Source organism: Daphnia pulex, chromosome 6 (assembly GCF_021134715.1).
Source record: "Daphnia pulex isolate KAP4 chromosome 6, ASM2113471v1".
NCBI classification, from domain to species: Eukaryota; Metazoa; Arthropoda; class Branchiopoda; order Diplostraca; family Daphniidae; genus Daphnia; species Daphnia pulex.
In genome coordinates, this window is record NC_060022.1 from 6,969,900 (window position 1) to 6,989,936 (window position 20,037).

Consider the following 20,037-nt stretch of genomic DNA (forward strand, 5'->3'; position numbering starts at 1 on the left):
TGGAGGGACGGCAGCAACACCGGGCCCGCGATTTGTTCCGGTGAGTGACCGAAAATGTTTCAATTGCGACGTTAAAGGTCATCTCGCTAAGGACTGTCCATCTCCAAAAAAGTAACATTGCCGCTGGGTACTGGGCCGATTCTAACCGTATATCGCAAATCACCCCACAGTGTCCCCCTCCCAGTTATCAAAGTGTTTATTGAAGGTATAGGTGAAGTAGTAGCGTTGGTTGACTCTGGTGCAAGTTCGAGCGCCATCCGGCGCAGCCTTGCAAAAAAGTTGGACAAGTGTGTTGGACCTAGTGTAAATTTTCGCGGTTGGGACAACAGAACCGTTGAAATCGATTCATTTGTGAATATGTGTGTGTGACGTGGGAAGGTAGAAAAACCATGGTTGAACGAGTAGCAACAGTAAAACATCCTCCGTTTTCTGTCATACTGGGTGTAGACTGGATAATAGCCAGCAAGACGGATCTAATTGTACAAGAAGAAAAATTGGTGCCAGTTTCACAGCCAAAAACAGCTGAAGCGTTCACCACAGGGACAACACCAGAGAAGAAAAGTATGAAATCAGTGCGATTCGGTGAAGTGCGGGTGAAAGTTTTTGATCGAAAAAAGGCCGTCGTAGAATCGAAAGTCAGTGAACACGTCTATCAGTGTAAGGATGAAGAGGAACCTTGGGACATCACGGACGAGCTAATAGCCTCCTTTCAAGAGGAAGGAAGGTGCAAGAAAAGGAGTGGACAGTCGGCAAACATTTTGCGTCGCACGACAATCCCAGTAGATTCACTGAAATTCGTAGCATGTAAAGTAGGCTAAAAACAAACGGAAACTGTGTTAGTGCGTCCGATTCGTTGTTCCCTCCCTGGGAAGGAATTTTGTGTGCCCTCCTGTCTAGTCAGCATTGAGAAGGGAATAGTAAGTGTACCCGTCCTCAATCTTAGTACCGGAACACTTCATCTTAACCCTTTATCTACCATCGGGACAAAAAAAATTGACGGCTTTTCAGTAGGCAGACACGAGAAATTAAAACCAGACAAAGTGCCTCACACTTAAGCTGTTTTCTCAATGATCTACCTACAAAATTGAATCGCCTTTTCAGCATATGTCAATCGTTTATCGGTTGATCGAGGATAAGAGTTTCAAACGATTCGTACGAGCCATTCTCGTGTTTTACGAGGATTTTGTCGTAGGGACATTTCTGGCACGTCAGGCGGCTCCGATCGAAGTCTACACGAGAACCTTTGATCGCGAACCGTCGGGACTTTTAAGTCTCCGCCAGCTATGTCCCTTCCGGTGGCTGCAATTTGCAAAGCCCGGAAGAGATGTCAGAAATTGTGAGGTTTTATTTGTGTTCCTCATTTAAAAAAAAAAAAAAAAAACAAAGAAGTAGAGCTGACCAGCCAGGCAGGCGCGGTCGAAAGAAATGGGATCGAGCGATGGTTGGATAGATATCGAAGGGAAGGCGAAAGGGGCGAAGAGAAAGCGCGAAATTTTTTAAGTAGCTTCGACGCAAAAACTTTGCTATCAAAGGGGAGCTTTGTGGAATGAAACGAAGACAAAGAATTGGGAGTGTCCGGTTCGGCGTTGATTGTAGTTTCATTTCCTCCGTAGCAAATCTCCTTTCCGACCATCAATTGGTTTTATTTTGATTCCGCACGGGCATATATGAGTTCGAGAGCATGGCGGGTGAAAGAAATGAATTTGAAGTTGTGTTTGGATGGAGAGCTCTTTCTTGGAATGGGTCAAAAACGAAGAATCAGAAGTGTCCGATTCGGGGTTACTAGTTTCATTCCTTGTGGCCAGAGCTCCTTTCCTACCCGCCGCTTCAAATGAATTCAGTTTCGATTTCGTTGCATCGCTTCTCGGTCTTATAGTACCTACCTGTCTACGGCCGGAAGATATAAATCCGAACCGAAAGATTATGAGAGAGACGAGGGTATCGACCCAATTTTACCCTAGGAAGTCTCGAAAGTCGTTTGCTCAATCAGGAAGTGAATACCTGATGGTGATGGTATTGTTAATTCTTCCTTGATTACCGATGGAACAGCAAAGCGAAAGATTGGGGACGAAAAGAGCAGAGTTCATTCCCAATTCGAATCTTAGTAGTTTTCATCTTTCGTGTTCTACTCACCGGTCCAAGATCGTGGAATTCCACTTCTGTACACAGTTCGCGTGATCTCGATTGAGTCACGATTGTATATTGACGTCTCTGGTCATTGCCCACTCCTAATTGTGGACCCTGGGTAACATCCTATTTATATATATGTTGCTTGAATGTCAATGTAAATTTTATATCGTTATTCAGGCACCAGTTTAATAGTCTAAATACAGCATCATCCTATTTCACTCGTTGGCCCAAGCTGTCATTGTCATTCTTGGTTTCATTGGTGATCGTAGCAGGACAACTGCAAGAAAGAACTGACAATGGCCAGGGGCAGGAAGAAGGCTGATCAAGCCCGTCAACAAGTTGCTGAAGACACTATTGCTGGTAGAAGGAAGAATCGAAACGTCCAGTCCATTTATCAAAGACAAGCAGAAGATCTTGGCAAGTCTCAAGCACAAACCACAGCCAACGATGGTGGACAAGGACTAAAAAATCAGACCCCAAATGCAAAGTGAAACAACATCTCAACATAGTCGAGCCCAGGATGCAGTCGACCGCGATGCTATGCGTTCCAAGATTGACTTAGCATGCAAGATTATCAACACGCTGATCGCAGACAACGGTTCTCGCCGAGCATGTCGCGGATTGGTTGACAAGCTCAACTCTATGTTTGCAGATACCGAACGTCTTAACCTGTTGGCTGTCATGCCAAACGATGCCGAAGAGTTTGGAAGACAAGCAGCCATCCAAATTGCACTGTTCACTCAAATTGAGACAGCCAAGGAAGATGTGGATGGATTCATCGATTCTCGTGCAGACGAGGCTTCTTCTATTGCCTCCTTTCAGCCTCTTTCCATCCGAAGTGAAGTATTAGGCAACTGGACTCAAACGCAACAACTCCGTCAGCAAACCTCTCAAGCGCTGATCGATGCGAAACAGAAAGCCGAAGAAGCTCAACGAACCGCAGAAAAGTTGCAGAAAGAGTCGGACGACGCAAAGCAGAAAGCGGACGAAGCAAACAAAGAGGTGGCAAATTTAACAGGAGCTATTGGAAAAATAAAATCTGCAAGTACAGTAATCAGTGGTGGAAATCATGACTGGGGAGTCAAGAAAGCTGCTATCAACGATTGGCGTCGGAAGTCCCTTATTGAACCAAGATCCCAGGAAACCGAAGAGGAAGGCGAGCCCGATTGTTGGATTGACCGATATTGCTCCGGTTTAGAATATCCGACCTGGTTTTATTCCCATAAGGCCCCATCATTGAAAAGTGAACTCCCGGTATTTTCTGGTAAAGCTTTAGACTGGTTCTGGTGGATTGATCTGTATCGTTCAATGGTGCATGATCAACGGATTTCAGCTGGCGAGAAGTTAGCAATTCTGAAGAGTCGCTTAAGCGGTGAGCAACTGGATATTGTTCAAGGCCTAGGAGGAGGAGAACCTGCTTACAAATCGGCGCTTTCCCGTCTCAAGCAAGCAGCTGGACGCCGCGATGTCATGCGAGTTGCTCATCTCAGTGAGCTCGATCGGATGGATCTCGGGCGTGATCCAACAGCATTTCGTCGGTTTGCGGAAAAGGCGAGGACTCATTTCTTCGATTTGACGCGAATGGGAGAAACTTCAAGCTCCGACATCATCGAACGTTTATGCTGAAAGCTTCATCCATCGGATCGTCTCGAGTGGAATTTCGGAAGAGGAACTGGATTGGAGCGTAGAAGTCTCAACGAATTTGGTGAGTGGCTATGTGAAAGAGCCTCAGCTTATCAAAATGCGTGCAATATCGCGGCAGAGCAAGCATCCGGAAATGGGTTTGGCAATTCGCGCCATCGTCCGACCGCCGCACGTGCTCATCACGCCAGCTTCGAACCAGATCGGTCAGAAAAGCCCTACAAGAGTCGCTGCTATTGTTGCAATGAAGAGCATCGGGTGTTATCTTGCCCAACCTTCAAGGCGATGCCGACCAAAGAGAAGATCAGATTCTGCATAAGAAGGCGGTTATGTCTCAAACGAGTAACCTGAGCCCCGGTCAAATCCGGGGAACTTTGGTCTAGCGTAAAGTTGGACTCTTTTGCTATTTGCTTTTCTGTAGCTTAATCATCTGCCCGTTAAAGATTTTATCGTGGGAAATCTGCCCAGTACCTTACTTGAAGATGTCGTCATAACGGCGAGACATCTGGTGGTGATTTGTTTGGGCATGTTTGGGCATGTTCCATTTTGGGGGAGGAGCCTGTGTTGACACATTATCCGTGACAGACACAGGCTCCTCCCCCAAAAAGCTTGTTCTTTTATTATATATGGATTTTTCGGAGCGAAGCATTCAGCCAAAGATTGTACGTTCGGAAAAGGATGCGGGGTGAAGGATTGCCCTTATGAACATCACAGCATACTCCATGATGCAGAAAATGTTCCGACGGTAAAAGGCGACAGTAATCACACTTCCCTTTCAGCCCGAGCGGATCATATGAAGGTGGCGCTGGGAGTAATTTGGACCGAAGCCTACGCTACTGATGGTACAGTGATTCCGGTGTCGGTGATGATCGATGAAGGCAGCGATACTACGTTGTTCCAGGAAGATTTCCTCCGTCATCTGAAGATAACAGGAAAGAAGCAGAAGCTGGATCTTGTTGGTGTGACCGGTGCCGAACGTTACGATTCTCAACGTGCTGACGTGCGATTTCGACTACCGGACGGTGAAGAAACAATTATCGCCGGACTGACGATACCGCAAGTCGCTCGCCCCACTCCAATTGTTAATTGGGATGAATTAAAACAATGGTGGCCCCATCTTGCCGACGTGCCTGTTATGAAGAGTGGAGGAAAGATCGATGTGTTGCTGGGTCTTGATCATTCGCATTTGATTTCCGTGCTGGAATCTCGAGTAGGTAGAGATGATGAACCGTTTGCCTCTCGAACCCGATTGGGATGGATTGTTCGCGGCTTGCTGGGAGGAGACATCGGTCCGATGACTGCCCGATCATCTTACTGCAACTTCAAGAGAAGAAGGTCCGTCTGTTCAAGAATCATTGGATGCCGAATTCAGAGCCTTTTGTGAAACCGAAAATTTTGGAACGGAGTTTCGAGGTGAAGGTTTGTCGGAGTCAGACGACGATCTCTACTCCGACGATCAGTTTTATCTTCCCCATCACGGAGTCTACAAGAAGGTCTACGGGAAGAAAGAGAGAAAACTGCGAGTCGTATTTGATGGAGCTTCCCGCTGGAAACGGAAGAGTTTGAACGATGGAATGCGGTCCGGTCCAAAACTTCAAAATGATTTAGCTAAAGTTCTTGTTAGATTCCAACAGGGTGAAATTGCCTTTTCAGCAGACATCACAGCCATGTACAGTATCCTACAAAAAAATCCGAACGGCGATTTTTTTGTTTTAAGCCACCTATCCATGTATCGGGAAACTGTGTTTGGCTTTTTTACATAAATGTAGGGGGCTAGGAACAAAGCGAAAGGTGGGAAGAAAGTAATGTCTGGAATAGCCTTAGGCTCCTTGTCAATTTTTGGACAAGTGACGAGAAAACCTAAAAGCTGCCGAAATCTTGCATGTAAAGCGGGAATAATTCGTTGTTCATTTTTTCGCGCCATGACAATTCCAGACAGCCTGTCTGATTTTGTTCATATTTTTTGGGGGGAAGGGGTGGAGACATGACCAAGGGCTAATTGAGCCTATAACTCCTTTTTTCATTCTTCCCAGTTCCCACCATTCGCTTTGTTCCTTGCCTCCCAAATTTAGGTCTAAAACCAAACAATTTCCCGAAATATGGATAGGTGGCTCAAAACAAAAAAATCGCCGTTCGGATTTTTTTGTAGGATACTGTACAGCCGAATTCGACTGAAGCCAAGTGATGCCCGATTTCACCGGTTCCTATTGCAGGAACCTGGATCAGAGAAGATTTTAACATATCAGATGGACCGACTGCCCTTCGGATTAAATTGTTCTCCGCTCATAGCTCTCAAGACAGTGAAGCGAGCAGCTGCCGATGCCAAAACGGGGAGGAAGGAGTGTATAGAAGCGGTTGAAAATAACATGTATATGGATGATTTATTGAAAGCCGCCGACAGTGAAGAATTAGCCATTGAAAACGCGAAAAATATCCGAGACGGCTTGGCGGAAGGCGACTTTCATCTGACCAACTGGATCTCCAATTCACCGAAACTTGTCGCAGCTCTTCAACCAATTGCAGATTCTACCGTGGAGGCAACATGCAGTTTAGCTTCGGACGAAGTCGAGAAGTTGCTGGGAATCTTTTACGAGCCTAGTACCGACGATCTGACCTTCCGAGTGACCGGTGCGGATGAAGTGGAATGGACGCGTGCTGGATTACTCAGCAAAGTGGCAGCCGTTTATGATCCGTTAGGCCATGCAGCTCCTCTGATTGTAAAAGCGAAGATTAAACTTTGCGAATTAGGCATCAAAGGCTTGAACTGGAAGGACGTCGTGACCGGAGAAGATAAGTCATGGTGGCAACGTTGGTTCAGCTCGCTGAAACATTTAAACAGCATCCGGATGCCAAGAAACCTTCAACCGAACAAAAAGAATATCAAGAGCAGTCAACTCCTAACGTTTTGTGATGCATGCGAAGAGGCCGTTGCAGCTGCAGTGTATTTGAATACTTCCTACGAAGACGGCTCCTCAAATTGCCGATTGGTGATGGCGAAAACGAAATTGGCTCCGCGTAAAACAATTTCCATTCCTAAATTGGAACTTAATACTGCTCTGCTTGGTGCAAGACTTTCCAGGTACGTGGAAGAGGCGTTAAACCTTCCGTATCTCACCCGACTATTCTGGACAGATTCGAGTACCACCCGGAATTGGCTACGCGCCGTTGCTGCTCACTACACTCCATTTGTCAGCCATAGAGTTGGGGAAATACAATCTCTCACCGACCCGAGCGAATGGAGATTTGTACCCGGAAAACTAAATATTGCTGATGTCGCAACGCGGTCGCTTCTCATCGATGAAGAACCGATTCCGCCTGGCTGGTTAGAAGGTCCAGATTTTCTGAAACAACCAATCAATTTGTGGCCAAAGGATCTACCCTGGATGGCTGTTTCCGAAGAGCGACGTGCGGCCCATACTCAACATGCGACAAAACTTCCGTCAAATTATGATTGGTCAAAGGTGAAAATTGACTCATCCAAACTCTCTCATTGTCTAAAGATGGAAGGCCCGTTTAAGGAGTTGATGCGTCGGTGTCAAGAAGAGGAATTTAATGAAGATATCCAGCAACTCCGTGACTTCAAGACATCGAGACATCGAGACTTCAACAATTGAGCCCGTTCGTAGACAGCGACGGAATTCTCCGACTTGGAGGCCGCATCCGTCGAGCCCGTTTACCCTATGATGTCTTGCATCCTCCGATCCTGCCAGGAAAACATGTTTTTGCAGAGGCGATCGTCACAGCGCTCCATACCGAGGCGCATCATGTCGGCACGGATTTTCTACATTCCAAGGCTAGGCAACACTTCTGGATTCTACAAGGGAAGGAGCTGGCCAAAAAAATTCGCTTTAAGTGTTCAACTTGAATTAAGACAAGAGCCAAATTGGCAACTCAGAAGATGGGAGATCTTCCAGCCGCCCGTTTGGATTCATACTCCGCACCATTTACCCATGTCACGCTGGATTATTTTGGTCCTATGGAAACTTCGGCGTACAGGGGGAGGATTATCAAGCGGTATGGCTTACTTATATCCTGTTGTGTAACGCGCTATGTTTATCTAGACATGGCTCAATCATTGTCGACACCGGATTTTCTTTATTGTTTTCGTCGATTCGTCGGGGAGTATGCTAAACCATCCGAAGTCTTCAGCGATAATGGCACGAATTTTGTCGGCGCAGAAAAAGAAATGGTTGCAGCCGTTCGTGAGCTACAAATGGACGACAAATTTCAAGAATTCGTTAAAGAAAAGTCGATTGTTTGGAAATTTCAGCCGCCAAGTGCTTCACATTTCGGCGGATCTCATGAATCGTTGGTGAAATCCGTAAAAAGAGCGCTCTACAGAGCATTGGACACAGAAAAGGCCGGCTTAAGATATCCAACGGATAAAATTTTGAGAACTCTATTGAAGGAGGTGTCGGGCCAGCTGAATAGTCGTCCCTTGACGCTCGCGAATAACGACCCGGAAGATTTTCGGCCCATCAAACCAAGAGATTTCTTAAATTTGCCGCCAACTTCAGATTTGCAAGCCGGAATCGTCAAAAATGCTCTTCCTCGGGACCATTTTCGATACGTAAAAAAGATGTCTAATCTTATTTGGGACCTGTGGACTAAATTTTATCTGCCAACATTGATTCCTCGACGAAAATGGACTGCGGAAGAGAGAAATTTTGTCATCGGAGACGCCGTAATGGTGTCAGAAAGCAATCTGCAGCCCAGCCAATGGAAGACGGGACGCGTGATCGAAGTATTTCCTGGATCTGATGGCCTCGTCAGAGTAGTTAAAGTGAGGACGGACAGCGGCGATTATCTACGAGTCATCCATCGACTAGTTTTGCTGGAACCAAGCTCGGCCAGCGTTCCGCTAACCTCGGGGGAGAATGTTCCAGTGAAAATCGACGCGTAATTTATTCGTCTGCTGTTCATTTGAATTTGTGTTGTATTTTCTTCATGGTAGATGTCACGTCAAATATTGGAGGAAGTAATTATCAGCTGATCAGAAACGTAGTCGTCTTTGTAAATTCTTGTGTCATCTTGAGTCATAAGAGGCCATTTTGCCGTAGTAACGTTTGACAGCTCTTAATTTGATCCGCTGTTTTATATCTTTGATTGTGTGTGTCTATTTTATGCTACTCTGCATTCAGGTATTTAAATTGAGATTATTTATTGAATTATTTATATTAATCGACTGTATTCTAGAGTGTATATAGCATTGAGTGAATTGATACGTGATCTCGATTGAGTCACGATTGTATATTGACGTCTCTGGTCATTGCCCACTCCTAATTGTTGGGTAACATCCTATTTATATATATGTTGCTTGAATGTCAATGTAAATTTTATAGCGTTATTCAGGCACCAGTTTAATAGTCTAAATACAGCATCATCCTATTTCACTCGTTGGCCCAAGCTGTCATTGTCATTCTTGGTTTCAGGTTTTAAATGATGGATATGGTCGAAGCGGTCGGTGAATGGCTCGAATCAGAGACGAAAGCGCTTTTTGGCAGATAACTCCTTCATGAGGTTTATTTGAGCTGGTCCCCGTGCCCATTGCAGTACCGGGCGTTAATTAATTCATTAATTAAACAATGAGCCATGCGTTAAGTCTTGAAAAATCGAACCTTGCCAAGTCCCGACGACGGGGTAGTGACGTCGTTGCCGGGACTTGGATGAATGCGAGCTTGTGGAAGACAAAATAATAGACGAACGGTGCAATTCATCCTGCTTAACTTTTTGTTCGAATACTGATGAAACTTAAAAACCTAGTAATCTTTCCAATACAAGAGTAACTCCGATTCATTTGCCCGATTGTCGGGTTTTGGGCCGCGGCTGAAATGATCCTGATCTTACCAGAAATCTTTCCGGATTTATAGTGCCCGTTCGGTGGTCAGCAATGCCTCTTGTCTTGTCTTTTCTGTGCGTTGTTCACAAATGTGCGGCAATCTGCGGCAGATGTGAAAAGCGCTGGATAAGATGAGAAACAAACCCCGTATTATTGAATGTGCATGCATGTCCCAGCATGAGGAGACCGTCGAAATCAAATAAAATTGGATCCTTTTGGCCAATATAGAAGCCTTGAATAAACATGGCAATAAAAAAAAAGTCCTAAGAGTTTTTTGGAAGTGGCGTAGAGACGAATGTCTCGTGAATTGGCTCCTAATTTATCCTAGAGCCGGGTGCAAATTCGATTAAGCCAGATCAGACTGGCCGGTTAGAGATGTCAGAAATTCAAAGATCAGAGATGTCAGAAATATACTGGTCTACACGGCTGAAAGAAAATTGAAGGGGTGGTTGTAATGAATTCCCCTGGGAATTAGCGAAAACAGAACGGGAAGTGTCAGTTCTAAATAGTTTTTTTTCCAGGCGGTATTTTTATTCCGTTCCGGTCCGTGTAGTCGAATGAAATGAATTTGAAGCCAAGAAAAAGTGGCTGCTGTGTGTAACTGTCGGGACATTTTTTTATCCCGGCGGACGGCAGTCGCTTGGAAATTTGGCCGTTGGCTGTTTCGGTGAAAGGCGCTGGATAAGAATTAGCCCTGGTAACTCCTGCATGTGCATGCTTTTCCCCTGCATGATAAAATAAGACCGTCATATAAGGCTTAGGACGTAAGGCAATTCGTTATCCTTTTGCCGAATTCACAAAGACTAATCGTGCCTTTTTTTCGATTCTGTATTTTCAGATTGATTAAAAATGGCGAAAAATAAAAAGAGAGACGCAAGATATACTAAGTCGAGAGCCGTTAAAAATTCAGCCAAGAAAGCCGCCGCCGCAGCTGTATTAAAAAGGCAGCAATTAAAAGAGGCAAATGAACGAGAAGCTGGGAATAAAGAGCCGTCCATCGATACTGAGGCTCAAAATAATGTAGAGGAATCGGTTGTCTCCGAGGAGCCGGTTGAGGAGCCTGGTCAGGAGCTGGCGACTGAAAGGGAACCGGTTCTTGATCAGGGGCCGGCTGATGAGGAGGAACCAATTGCCGAAAAAGAAAGAGAGACTGCCAACGAAGAACCTCCGGTTAAAGCTAAAACAGCGGTCAATTTGAAAAAAGTGACCAACAGGTTGGAACGCCTGGCTTTTAATCCGGATGGTTCGACGAAGGCAACAAAAAATAAAGAACAAGATGCTGATCTTGAAGGTGGTTCCTCGCCACCTGAAAAAAGGAGAAGAATGACCTGGTCAACCGCCAAGGTAGGGTGCTCTTCTGACGGTCAAGTTACCGACGACGAAGTGACTCGTTACTTCGCTCGAAAAAAATCGGACTGACCAATGCGAAATTGAGACATCGTGGCCCTCTTAGTTCTAAAGGACATCCATCCATGGCCCCTAAAAAGGTCAATTCAGATGCGGTGAAGCTTAGAATGCAACAAAAGGCCGATGATAAATTAATCGCACACCATAAAGTCATCAAAAAGCATTGAAAGGGAGTGAGCTATTGGACCGATGTGGAAGAAGATTACGAAGAGAATGATGATGAGAATCAGGGGCCACAGTACCGGCAGTATTCCTACTCGTTTACTCCAGAGGAACCTGTGGGCCCCGTATTTTCTAAGTTCCATCCGGGTGATACTCCTCTCCACATCTTTTGGTCTATGTTTGGCGGACACCAAACTTTTGATCTTTTGCCAGAAAAGACAAATAAACGGGTCCGAGACTCCTGGAATTACGTTGAAAAGGGCAATCCACCATCTAGGAGATTTGGAGGCAGACCAGAAGGGAGGCAGTCTAGCGAAATGCTTCCTGGAGGTTTAGTCGACAGATATGAACTTGTTGCGTTCCTCGGAATACAGTTCTTGATGGGTTATCATCGTTTGCAGGAGCTGTCGATGTATTGGGAAAGGCAGCCGGATACTGGTTACGGCATTGGAATCGTTCATCAAGCAATGACACGTGAGCGTTTTAAATTCATTTCAAAACACTCGGCTTGCGCTGATCATGGTGAATTAGACAAGGATAAACAGTTGAAGGTGCGAAAGGATCCTATTTATAAGATCCGATCGTTGGTGGACGTACTCAATAAGCAATTTAATGAGTGTCGCCGGTCTCCCAGGTGGCAAAGTATAGACGAATCCATGGTGAAACTTAAAGGTCGATCCATGCTTCGGCAAACGATGAAGGGCAAACCCATCAAAAGCGGCTTCAAAATCTGGAGTCGATGCTGTAGTAGAGGCTACACCTATAATTTTGAGATCTATCATGGAGCTCGAATTGGTGAAACGCTCAAGGATTCCAATTTTACGATGGTGGAAGGAGTAGTTCTTGATCTATGCAAGCCCTTGGCAAAGAACGGACATGCAGTAGCCTTTGATCGTTTCTTCACGAGCATCGCCCTCCTGGACGAACTCGACAAAAGAGGGATCAATTCGGTTGGAACGATTCTTAAAACCAGAGTGGGGCAACCCATTTTTACGGTCAACGAATCGAACCTTCCGCAGGACGAATTTGTGGCCAAGTTGGCGGTGAACCAGGAACGGGAAGAAAGGGTCGAAACGGATCCTTTGGGGATTTATCCTTCATCTGATTCCTCTGATGATTCTGATTTTGACGTGCTAAATAATGATGTAAATGATGCTGTCCTTTTAGATGAAGACGAATGGCTTCAATAAACTGTTTTATGTTGTATCAATTTGTTTTTTTACTGAGTTTGGGGATCTGAATGAGCGGTCACCGGCACGGGCGAAAGCCTGGATTGATATCAACTGAAATAGGAACGGTCGAAAGAAATGGATTCGAAGCGGATGTTGGATGTAGCTGTTTGGAATAAGCGAAAATGAACCAGAAGTGTCCGGTTCAATAGTTTATTCCTTCGTGGACAAGCTCCTTTCCTTCCGCCGTTTCAAATGGATTCATTTTGATTCCGTTTTTGGCCGAGAAAAATGAGAAAGAGAAAAGACGAAGAATTTCCGAAGTGTCGGATCATTTTTGTTTTCATCTTTCGCGTTCTACTCGCTGAAACCCCTAAGACTTTAAGTGCGAGCCGTCTGACGGGACAAAAGTGGCTGCTGTGTGTAACTGTCGGGACATTTTTTTTGTCCATGCGGACGGCAGTCGCTTGGAAATTTGGCCGTTTTTCGGTGACTGAAGTGCCGGTCGGGACTTTCCTGACGGGACATAAAACAAAAAAACAAAAAAAGTACAGTAAAAAAAGGAATTTTTTATTTCTTTTTAATTGAGTGGTTTGAGACGTCCTCAGCAATCTGTACTTTTAATTTCAGTCAAGCACGGCCAAAATAACTTTGGCGTCGAAAAAGGGTTAAAGCACGAGACTGGCTGACCAAGATCGAGTGCGCCTATGATGCTCAAGTTCAATTAGTGGAAGACCAGGAGTCGTTGAAAGATGAAGAGAAAGACAAAACAACATCGAATATGTTCGATAATGTGTACAGCTGTACATTGGAAGGAGCGGTGGGACGCGATAAAAGAAGAAATTCAATTAGGAAGCGGACTCAACGAAGAACAGCGCCGTAGAGTATTGAATGTCGTGTCCAAACATTTAAAATGTTTCCCCTCTGATGGTAAGCAGGGCTCCACATCACTAGTTGAGTTTAAGATCGACACCGGAGACGCGAAGCGCAACGCTCAAACCCAATTCGAACGTCATACAGTGAACGGAAGGTCATCATCGCTCAAAAAGTAGAAGAGTTTGTGCCTAAAGGTCTGGCACGACCATCTAAAAGCCCTTGGGCTGTTAGCGTCGTCTTTGTGAAGAAAAAGGATCAAGATTTCCGCTTCTGTGTGGATTACCGAAGAATCAATAGCGTGAGTAAAAGAGACGTTTACCCACTTCCACGTATTGATGACGTCCTCGACCGATTGGCTGGAGCGAAATGGTTTGCCAGTATCGACCTCCTCAGCGGATACTACCAGATCCCGGTGGCAGAAAAAAAAGAGAGAAGACCGCGTTCATCACACCGGACGGTCTGTATGAGTTTACACGAATGCCGCAAGGAGTTCATAATGGTCCAGCATGCTTCCAGCGCTTAATGGATAGAGTTTTGCGACATCTTAAGTGGTCCATGTGCCTTGTATATTTAGATTATTGTCTTGTCTTCGGTTCCAACTTCGACGAATTTTTGGAGCGACTTAATCTCGTTCTAACAGCCATTAGTGACGCCGGTCTCACTATCAATCCCAAGAAATGTGTGTTCGCGACGGACAGTGTTTTTCATCTCGGCCACGTCATCGACGCCAAAGGTATACGGCCCAATCCTGAAAAAGTCAGTTCCCTTTCTAGAATGGTGGTGAAGAGCGTGAAAACGATGCGAAGTTTGATCGGTGTGGCCTCGTTTTTTCGGAAGTTTGTTCCAGGTTTTTCGGTCGTCGCATAGCCTTTATTTAAATTGTTAAAGAAAAATGTGTCGTGGACCTGGGGTGCCGAACAAGAAGAAGCAAAGAAGAAACTGGTCAAATTACTAACAACGGCTCCAGTCCTGGCTCATTATAATGAAGATATAGAGGTGGTGGTTCAAACCGACGCGAGTCAAGAAGGTCTAGGAGCGGTGCTGCTTCAAGACGGCGGAGACGGGCCACGGCCGATTTCTTACATCAGTCGGGGCCTGAATGATGTCGAAAAGAGGCAGCATTGCAACGAACTCGAGTGCCTTGCGTTGGTCTGGGCGCTAGAGAAATTCAGGCCGTATGTAAAAGATTTAAAGTAGAAACAGACAGCTCAGCTGTCAAATGGTTGTTCAGTAAAAAGGAAGTTGGGAAATTTGGTCGTTGGATTTATGCTTTGCAAGAATATGATTTTGAGGTGTGTCATATTCGAGGAAAAACCAATTCGGTAGCCGACGGTCTGTCAAGAAACCCTCTAGTTGAAACAACAGACGGTTTTTCCACGATCAGTCAAATGTGTTCATTTGTTTGTATGTAAAGTTGTCTACGGGTCTAGAAAACAAGGAGTTGAGATTCCAACAGCAAGTGGATCCTCAACTCCGTCTATTTTTTTTTATTGTGTAAAGTTAACAAACAAAAATTCTCAAAATATTTCTTCTTTCAAAATGGTGTGTTGTATAGGAAGACAAAATTTGGCTTCTCTATGTGTGTCCCTAATATCCTTCGCAGTACTGTCTGATATTTTTGTCACGACGTTCCAGCTTCCGGTCATATGGGAGTAGAAAAGACTTTAGTGAGAGTGTTGCAAAGATATTGGTGGCCCCGTGTAACTGTCGATGTACATAAATATGTTCTTTCCTGTCTCTTCTGTCAATTACATAAGCCCCAGACCGGTACCCCATTCGGCATTCTTCAACCGATAGCGCCACTTACAAGTTGCTTCGAATTCATCGTAATAGACCATCTGGGACCTTTCAAGCTAACTTAAGACGGTAATCAGCACATCATTGTCGCGATCGATGCTCTGAGCAAGTAGTATGTTGAGCTCGAGGCAGTGCCGGACACTACGGCAGCAAATGTTGTGAGATTCCTGAAGAACAACATTGTCCATCGATTTGGTACACCCGTCCGTAAAGTGTCAGATCAAGGAACGGCATATACGGCAAAAGAAGTAGCTGACGCACTGGAGGATTGGGGAATAAAGCATGTTTTTGCAACCGGAGAACATCCGCAGACATCAGGATTAGTTTAACGCGCCAACCGGACGCTTGCCTTAGTTTTGGCGGCGTATGTAAACACGGAACACAACGACTGGGACAAACATCTAAGAGAAGCAGCCTACGCAATCAATACTGCTAAACAAAGCACTACCGAGAAGATGCCATTCGAACTTCTGCTTGGTCGAGTGCCCAGAACGCCGTTGGGAAATTCTTTATCATGCCCAGCAGACCGGCCACAGTCGTTCGTTGAGTTCCAGTCGCTCGTGGAAGAATTGCGCAAAGAAGTGTATATGCGTTTCATCAGTAAACAATCGAAGACCAAAGCGTTCGTGGATTTACGTCGACGAGTTATGCAGCCACTTCAACCCGGAGAGTTTGTTCTGGTGCGTCGAAAGGCAAAAAAAGAAGGGAAAGACCAGGAAATTTTTGCCTAAATTTACTGGGCCTTTTCAAGTAGTGAAACAAGTGAAATCAGGTGACAACATCTGTGAAACAACATATCTAGTTGAAGACCCCCTGGAAGAAGAACAGCGAGGAAGTTCCGGCGATTTAATGCGCATGTGTCACAAATCAGGAAATTTTGGCCACGAGAAGTTGTTTTCGACGAGAGTGAAGATGATGAAGAGAATACGGAGGTAGAACAACAGCCCGAGACCGTAATTCCGCAACGAAAAGGACGACGGAAATCGACGACGAATACGCGAGCGGATTCCGTTCCGGACGAGCCGCAACCACCACCGTTACGCCCATCATCGAGAGGTCGTCAGAGGAAGCGTCCAGATTATCTTAAAGATTACGTGACGGAATAACGGGTCGGTCTGGTAGGATTATAATTATTTCATTTCATTTTTCACTATCGTCCGTCTTCATAGTCTCATTCCTCCCGTAAAAGAAGAAAAAAAACGAAGCTATCTCTATTTTGCGTCCTCTCCTTCATAATAGTAACTCGAACATTTTTTTTATCCCTCCAAAACCAACCGTAAAAACCTATTTCTTGCTTTGTTTCCATTTTTGTTTTGCCCAATCAGCCAAGTTAATTTTCCCATTTAAAACCAATTTTCTCTACCGGTTATTTGAATAGAAGAAAAATCGGTCGGTACATTATCCCGACCTTTGTGTGCGCATTCCCTTTTGCAACAATTCCGCATTATTTATTTGATTTTTTTGTGTTGTTGTTTTCGGTTTATGTTTCTCGTTCCCCCATATTTTTTGTTGTCCCTTGTTCATTGCGCACTCGTGTGATGAGTTCAGTTTTTCAATGCGTTTCATTGTTATTGTGTGTCCATAATCATTCATTATCATTGAAAAAAAACGGTGTTTCGATGTCCATGTATGGCCGATCAAGTCAGGAAAGGCCGAATGTTACGGTACGGTAGTACCTGCTCCCTTGCGTACGGTGTGTACGTAGAGCCATCTATCTCCCTTGGCAGTTTCCCTTGTGTCTTGATTGTGTAAAAGGGGTGTGTCGTCAAAAGGGGCTGAAGGTGACGAGTTCGGGAAAGGGACGTCATTCCAGGACTTGAAGCTGAACACGGACGATATCGAAGTCAAGTGACGTGTGTAATTGTAATACAGAGTGTCGAAACCCAACTTGGTGTATTTAATCAAGGGGAGAAGGGAGAAGATGGGCTGATTGAAAGGTGCACCCTAACATGTGTGTGACTTTCACTCGCTCAGAAGCCAAGTGTTGTATTTAGTCATTGAGGTATTGAATCGCTGCGTCTAATTTTCTCCCTATTCTGTAGTCATTTGTGCTTTTCTTATTCCCCCAGTATGATACGTCCCAGTATGATATGTTCTTCATCCATTATTATTACGAGCTCACTCCAATCCATTGAGTTACCCTACCCATCCACCAACCTACCCATACTTTAGCAAGTTTATCAGCACCAACAAAAGCTACGCCTGTTTCTGGAGTGCCTTCGTTGCCTTTAGCAGATCCATCCAGGCTAACGAGCAATGCGCGGGTCTGGGGGACGCCTCTTCTACCTTGACTCAAGTATGATCTGGCAAACAGGGTGAGTAGCAGATCCATTCCACTGCCACCTAGAAGTCACACTCACACATCGCCAGCATTCGCCAAACTCAGTTGGACTGATCTGAATCGAGTACCACCGCCGTTCACGAAGCCTATCATCATCATGTCATAGGAGTGGACCGGTCCCTCTGAGAGTGCCCTTTGCCTATATATGCATATATATATGCTTATGATCAGCAGGTTCTGTCTCAAGTTTCCGTATGGTAGACTCGTCTGAAATGAAGATCAGACCACCGGTGTAGATATAAGAAACGTCAACGTGTTCATACGTTGGCTGTGAAGTAGGGCATCCTACCAGAATGCCCCTGTCCTTCCTACCGAATATTTCAACAATTGAGCGGTGGTTTAATTGAGGTGGAATGTGTGACCCACTCGAGGAAGAGATGTCGTATGGAGTAAGATTTAGCGCTTCGTGGTGTACGAAAGGAGGGTAAAGTCAAGAAGCCGCCTTCCCAAGAAGCCAGTACCAAGAAGTCACTGGCTTCTGTCACTCTGTCTGTCACTCTACCGGCTGCCGGCAAAGTTACCGACGTGAAATCCTTCAAAATTTACACGCGGCTCACCAAGGGATCGTTCGCATGAAGTGGCGGGCCCGCCAAACCATACACTGGCCAGGATTGAGCAACGACATCGTCGCGTTTGTAGACAGTTGCCAGGTATGTCAAGAACTTCAGCCGTCCCAGCAACAAGAGCCCCTACTACGCGACGCTTTACCAGAGCGCGTCTTCGAGGAGGTATCGGCGGATTTGTTCGAATCCCGGCGACTGCATGTTCTCGTGTATACAGACCGCCTATCCGGATGGCTGGTGATCCACCGATGGTATCATGCCCCTTCAGCCAGAGAATTGATTCAGGCGATCACAGAAAATTTGGTCGACCTCGGGGTGCCCATCCGTATACGCACTGATGGCGGCCCTCAGTTTGGAGCCGGAGCATTCCAGCAAGCGCTACAGAAATGGGGGGTAGTGTGGGAAAATTCATCTCCATACTACGCGCAGAGCAACGGTCATGCAGAGGCGGAAGTAAACGCTATGAAGCGGCTCGTTTTGAAAATCGCAACCCCAGGAGACCTCACATCCAACGCATTCATGCAAGGTCTTCTTGAATTCCGTAATACGCAACGTGAAAACGGAATGTCCCCGGCGGAGATGGTGGTCGGCAGCCAGCTTCGTTCGATATTGCCAGCCCATCGCACTTCTTTTGCTACACACTGGAAGGACATCATGAACGCACGAGACCACAAACATACCTTGGATGAAGAGGTAAAAAACGCTACGACGAACGGGCAAGTCCGCTTTCACCACTGCCCATCGGATCTCACGTCCGAATCCCCTCTTCCCCCTCTCGATAGGTGTAGGCTGACGTTATGAGGGAGACTACCCCAACAGACCCTAAAGGCAAAGAGGGGGAAATTTTGCTTTCGCGAGCGCTAGGTGGCTTACGGGATAAAGGCCGGCATGGCCAAAAAACGAAGAAATTTTTGGAAATTTTTTTCAAAATTTCAATCATTAATATCTCGGCTTCTAAGCAGAATATTTTTAAAAAATTAAAATGATTTGAAGAGACGGGCTATCTCATCATTTTAAACCAATTGGATTATTTTTAGGTGCAGCAGTTGACGAGAAAACTGCTGCACAAAAAACGAAAAAAAAGTCCAAATTTCGGCTACCCCCTCTCAGTTTTTTTTTAATATCTCCCAAACTACAAAAGCTAGGCGATTGCGGTTTTTAGCAATCGACTAAGCGAAAAATTTTGCACAAAACCCATCTATTTGTTTATTTTTAGAACCCCCAGCGACGATTTCTGCTAAATCAAAAACCCCCAAAACGGTCTCTTTGAGTGGCGGATCGCTTGTTAATATTTAAAATAACTAAATCTTTATAATACGATCCCCATTTCCCATTTACATATTTTCAATTACAAATTGCTATAGAATCCCACGGGCTAATTTTGTCCTCTTTTATTAGTAATTACTTAAAAAGTAAGTAGAAACAGTGTTCATTTAGAAAATTTCTAATTACATTTCCTAATTACATTTTGTACTAGGTATAGACCTTATTAAGATCCAAAGGTATGGGTCAAGCCGACCCCTTTGCGTCGCGTTGCAGTGTGAAGGGGTGCCGTGAACAGAAGATTTTGTTTGGCTCGGCCCATGGTATTGCTCTCAGGACTTGTCGGGTTAATCGTGCCCGAGGGAAGGAAAGGGTGGAAAGGAAAGAATGAAAAAAAGAGGGGACCAGACTTTCCTTTCCTCCCTATTCTTCCCTCGGGCACGATTAACCCGACAAGTCCTGAGAGCAATACCATGGGCCGAGCCAAATAAAATCTTCTGTTCACGGCACCCCTTCACACTGCAACGCGACGCAAAGGGGTCGGCTTGACCCATACCTTTGGATCTTAATAAGGTCTATTAATGCTAAAGTGACTGTACTATCTTAGGGAAGGTAACCAAAGCAAAAATCTGACGGAATGGATGACACAACTTAAAGGCAAAAAAAATATACTATTTTTTATTCCCATACACTAAAACTGTAGCAAAAATTTAAAAACCAAAATAGTCCAGCTATGTGAATGTGACGTGATCGATTTTGTATGCGAAATTACTTCGACCATGAAAGATGTACAAATTGTAAAAATGCTTCAACAACTGTTTTATATGGTGTAATAACTTTTGTTTACTT

General features: G+C 45.1%; 1 protein-coding gene and 1 long non-coding RNA gene across 2 annotated transcripts; both read left to right on the top strand.

Moving 5' to 3' along the window:
- The first annotated feature begins 2,172 nt into the window (after positions 1–2,172).
- On the top strand, positions 2,173–2,348 carry LOC124195623. Its single transcript, XR_006875328.1, has 2 exons — positions 2,173–2,245; positions 2,308–2,348. It is a non-coding gene; the product is annotated as an uncharacterized LOC124195623 (long non-coding RNA).
- A 3,789-nt stretch (positions 2,349–6,137) lies between these two features.
- Positions 6,138–7,385, top strand: LOC124196169. The gene has a single exon (XM_046590983.1). The coding sequence runs from the start codon at positions 6,138–6,140 to the stop codon at positions 7,383–7,385; it is 1,248 nt and encodes a 415-aa protein (XP_046446939.1).
- The last annotated feature ends 12,652 nt before the right edge of the window (positions 7,386–20,037 follow it).

Coding starts and splice junctions, on each gene's coding strand:
- LOC124196169 (XM_046590983.1), top strand. CDS start 6,138: ATGTATATGGATGATTTATTGAAAGCCGCCGACAGTGAAGAATTAGCC.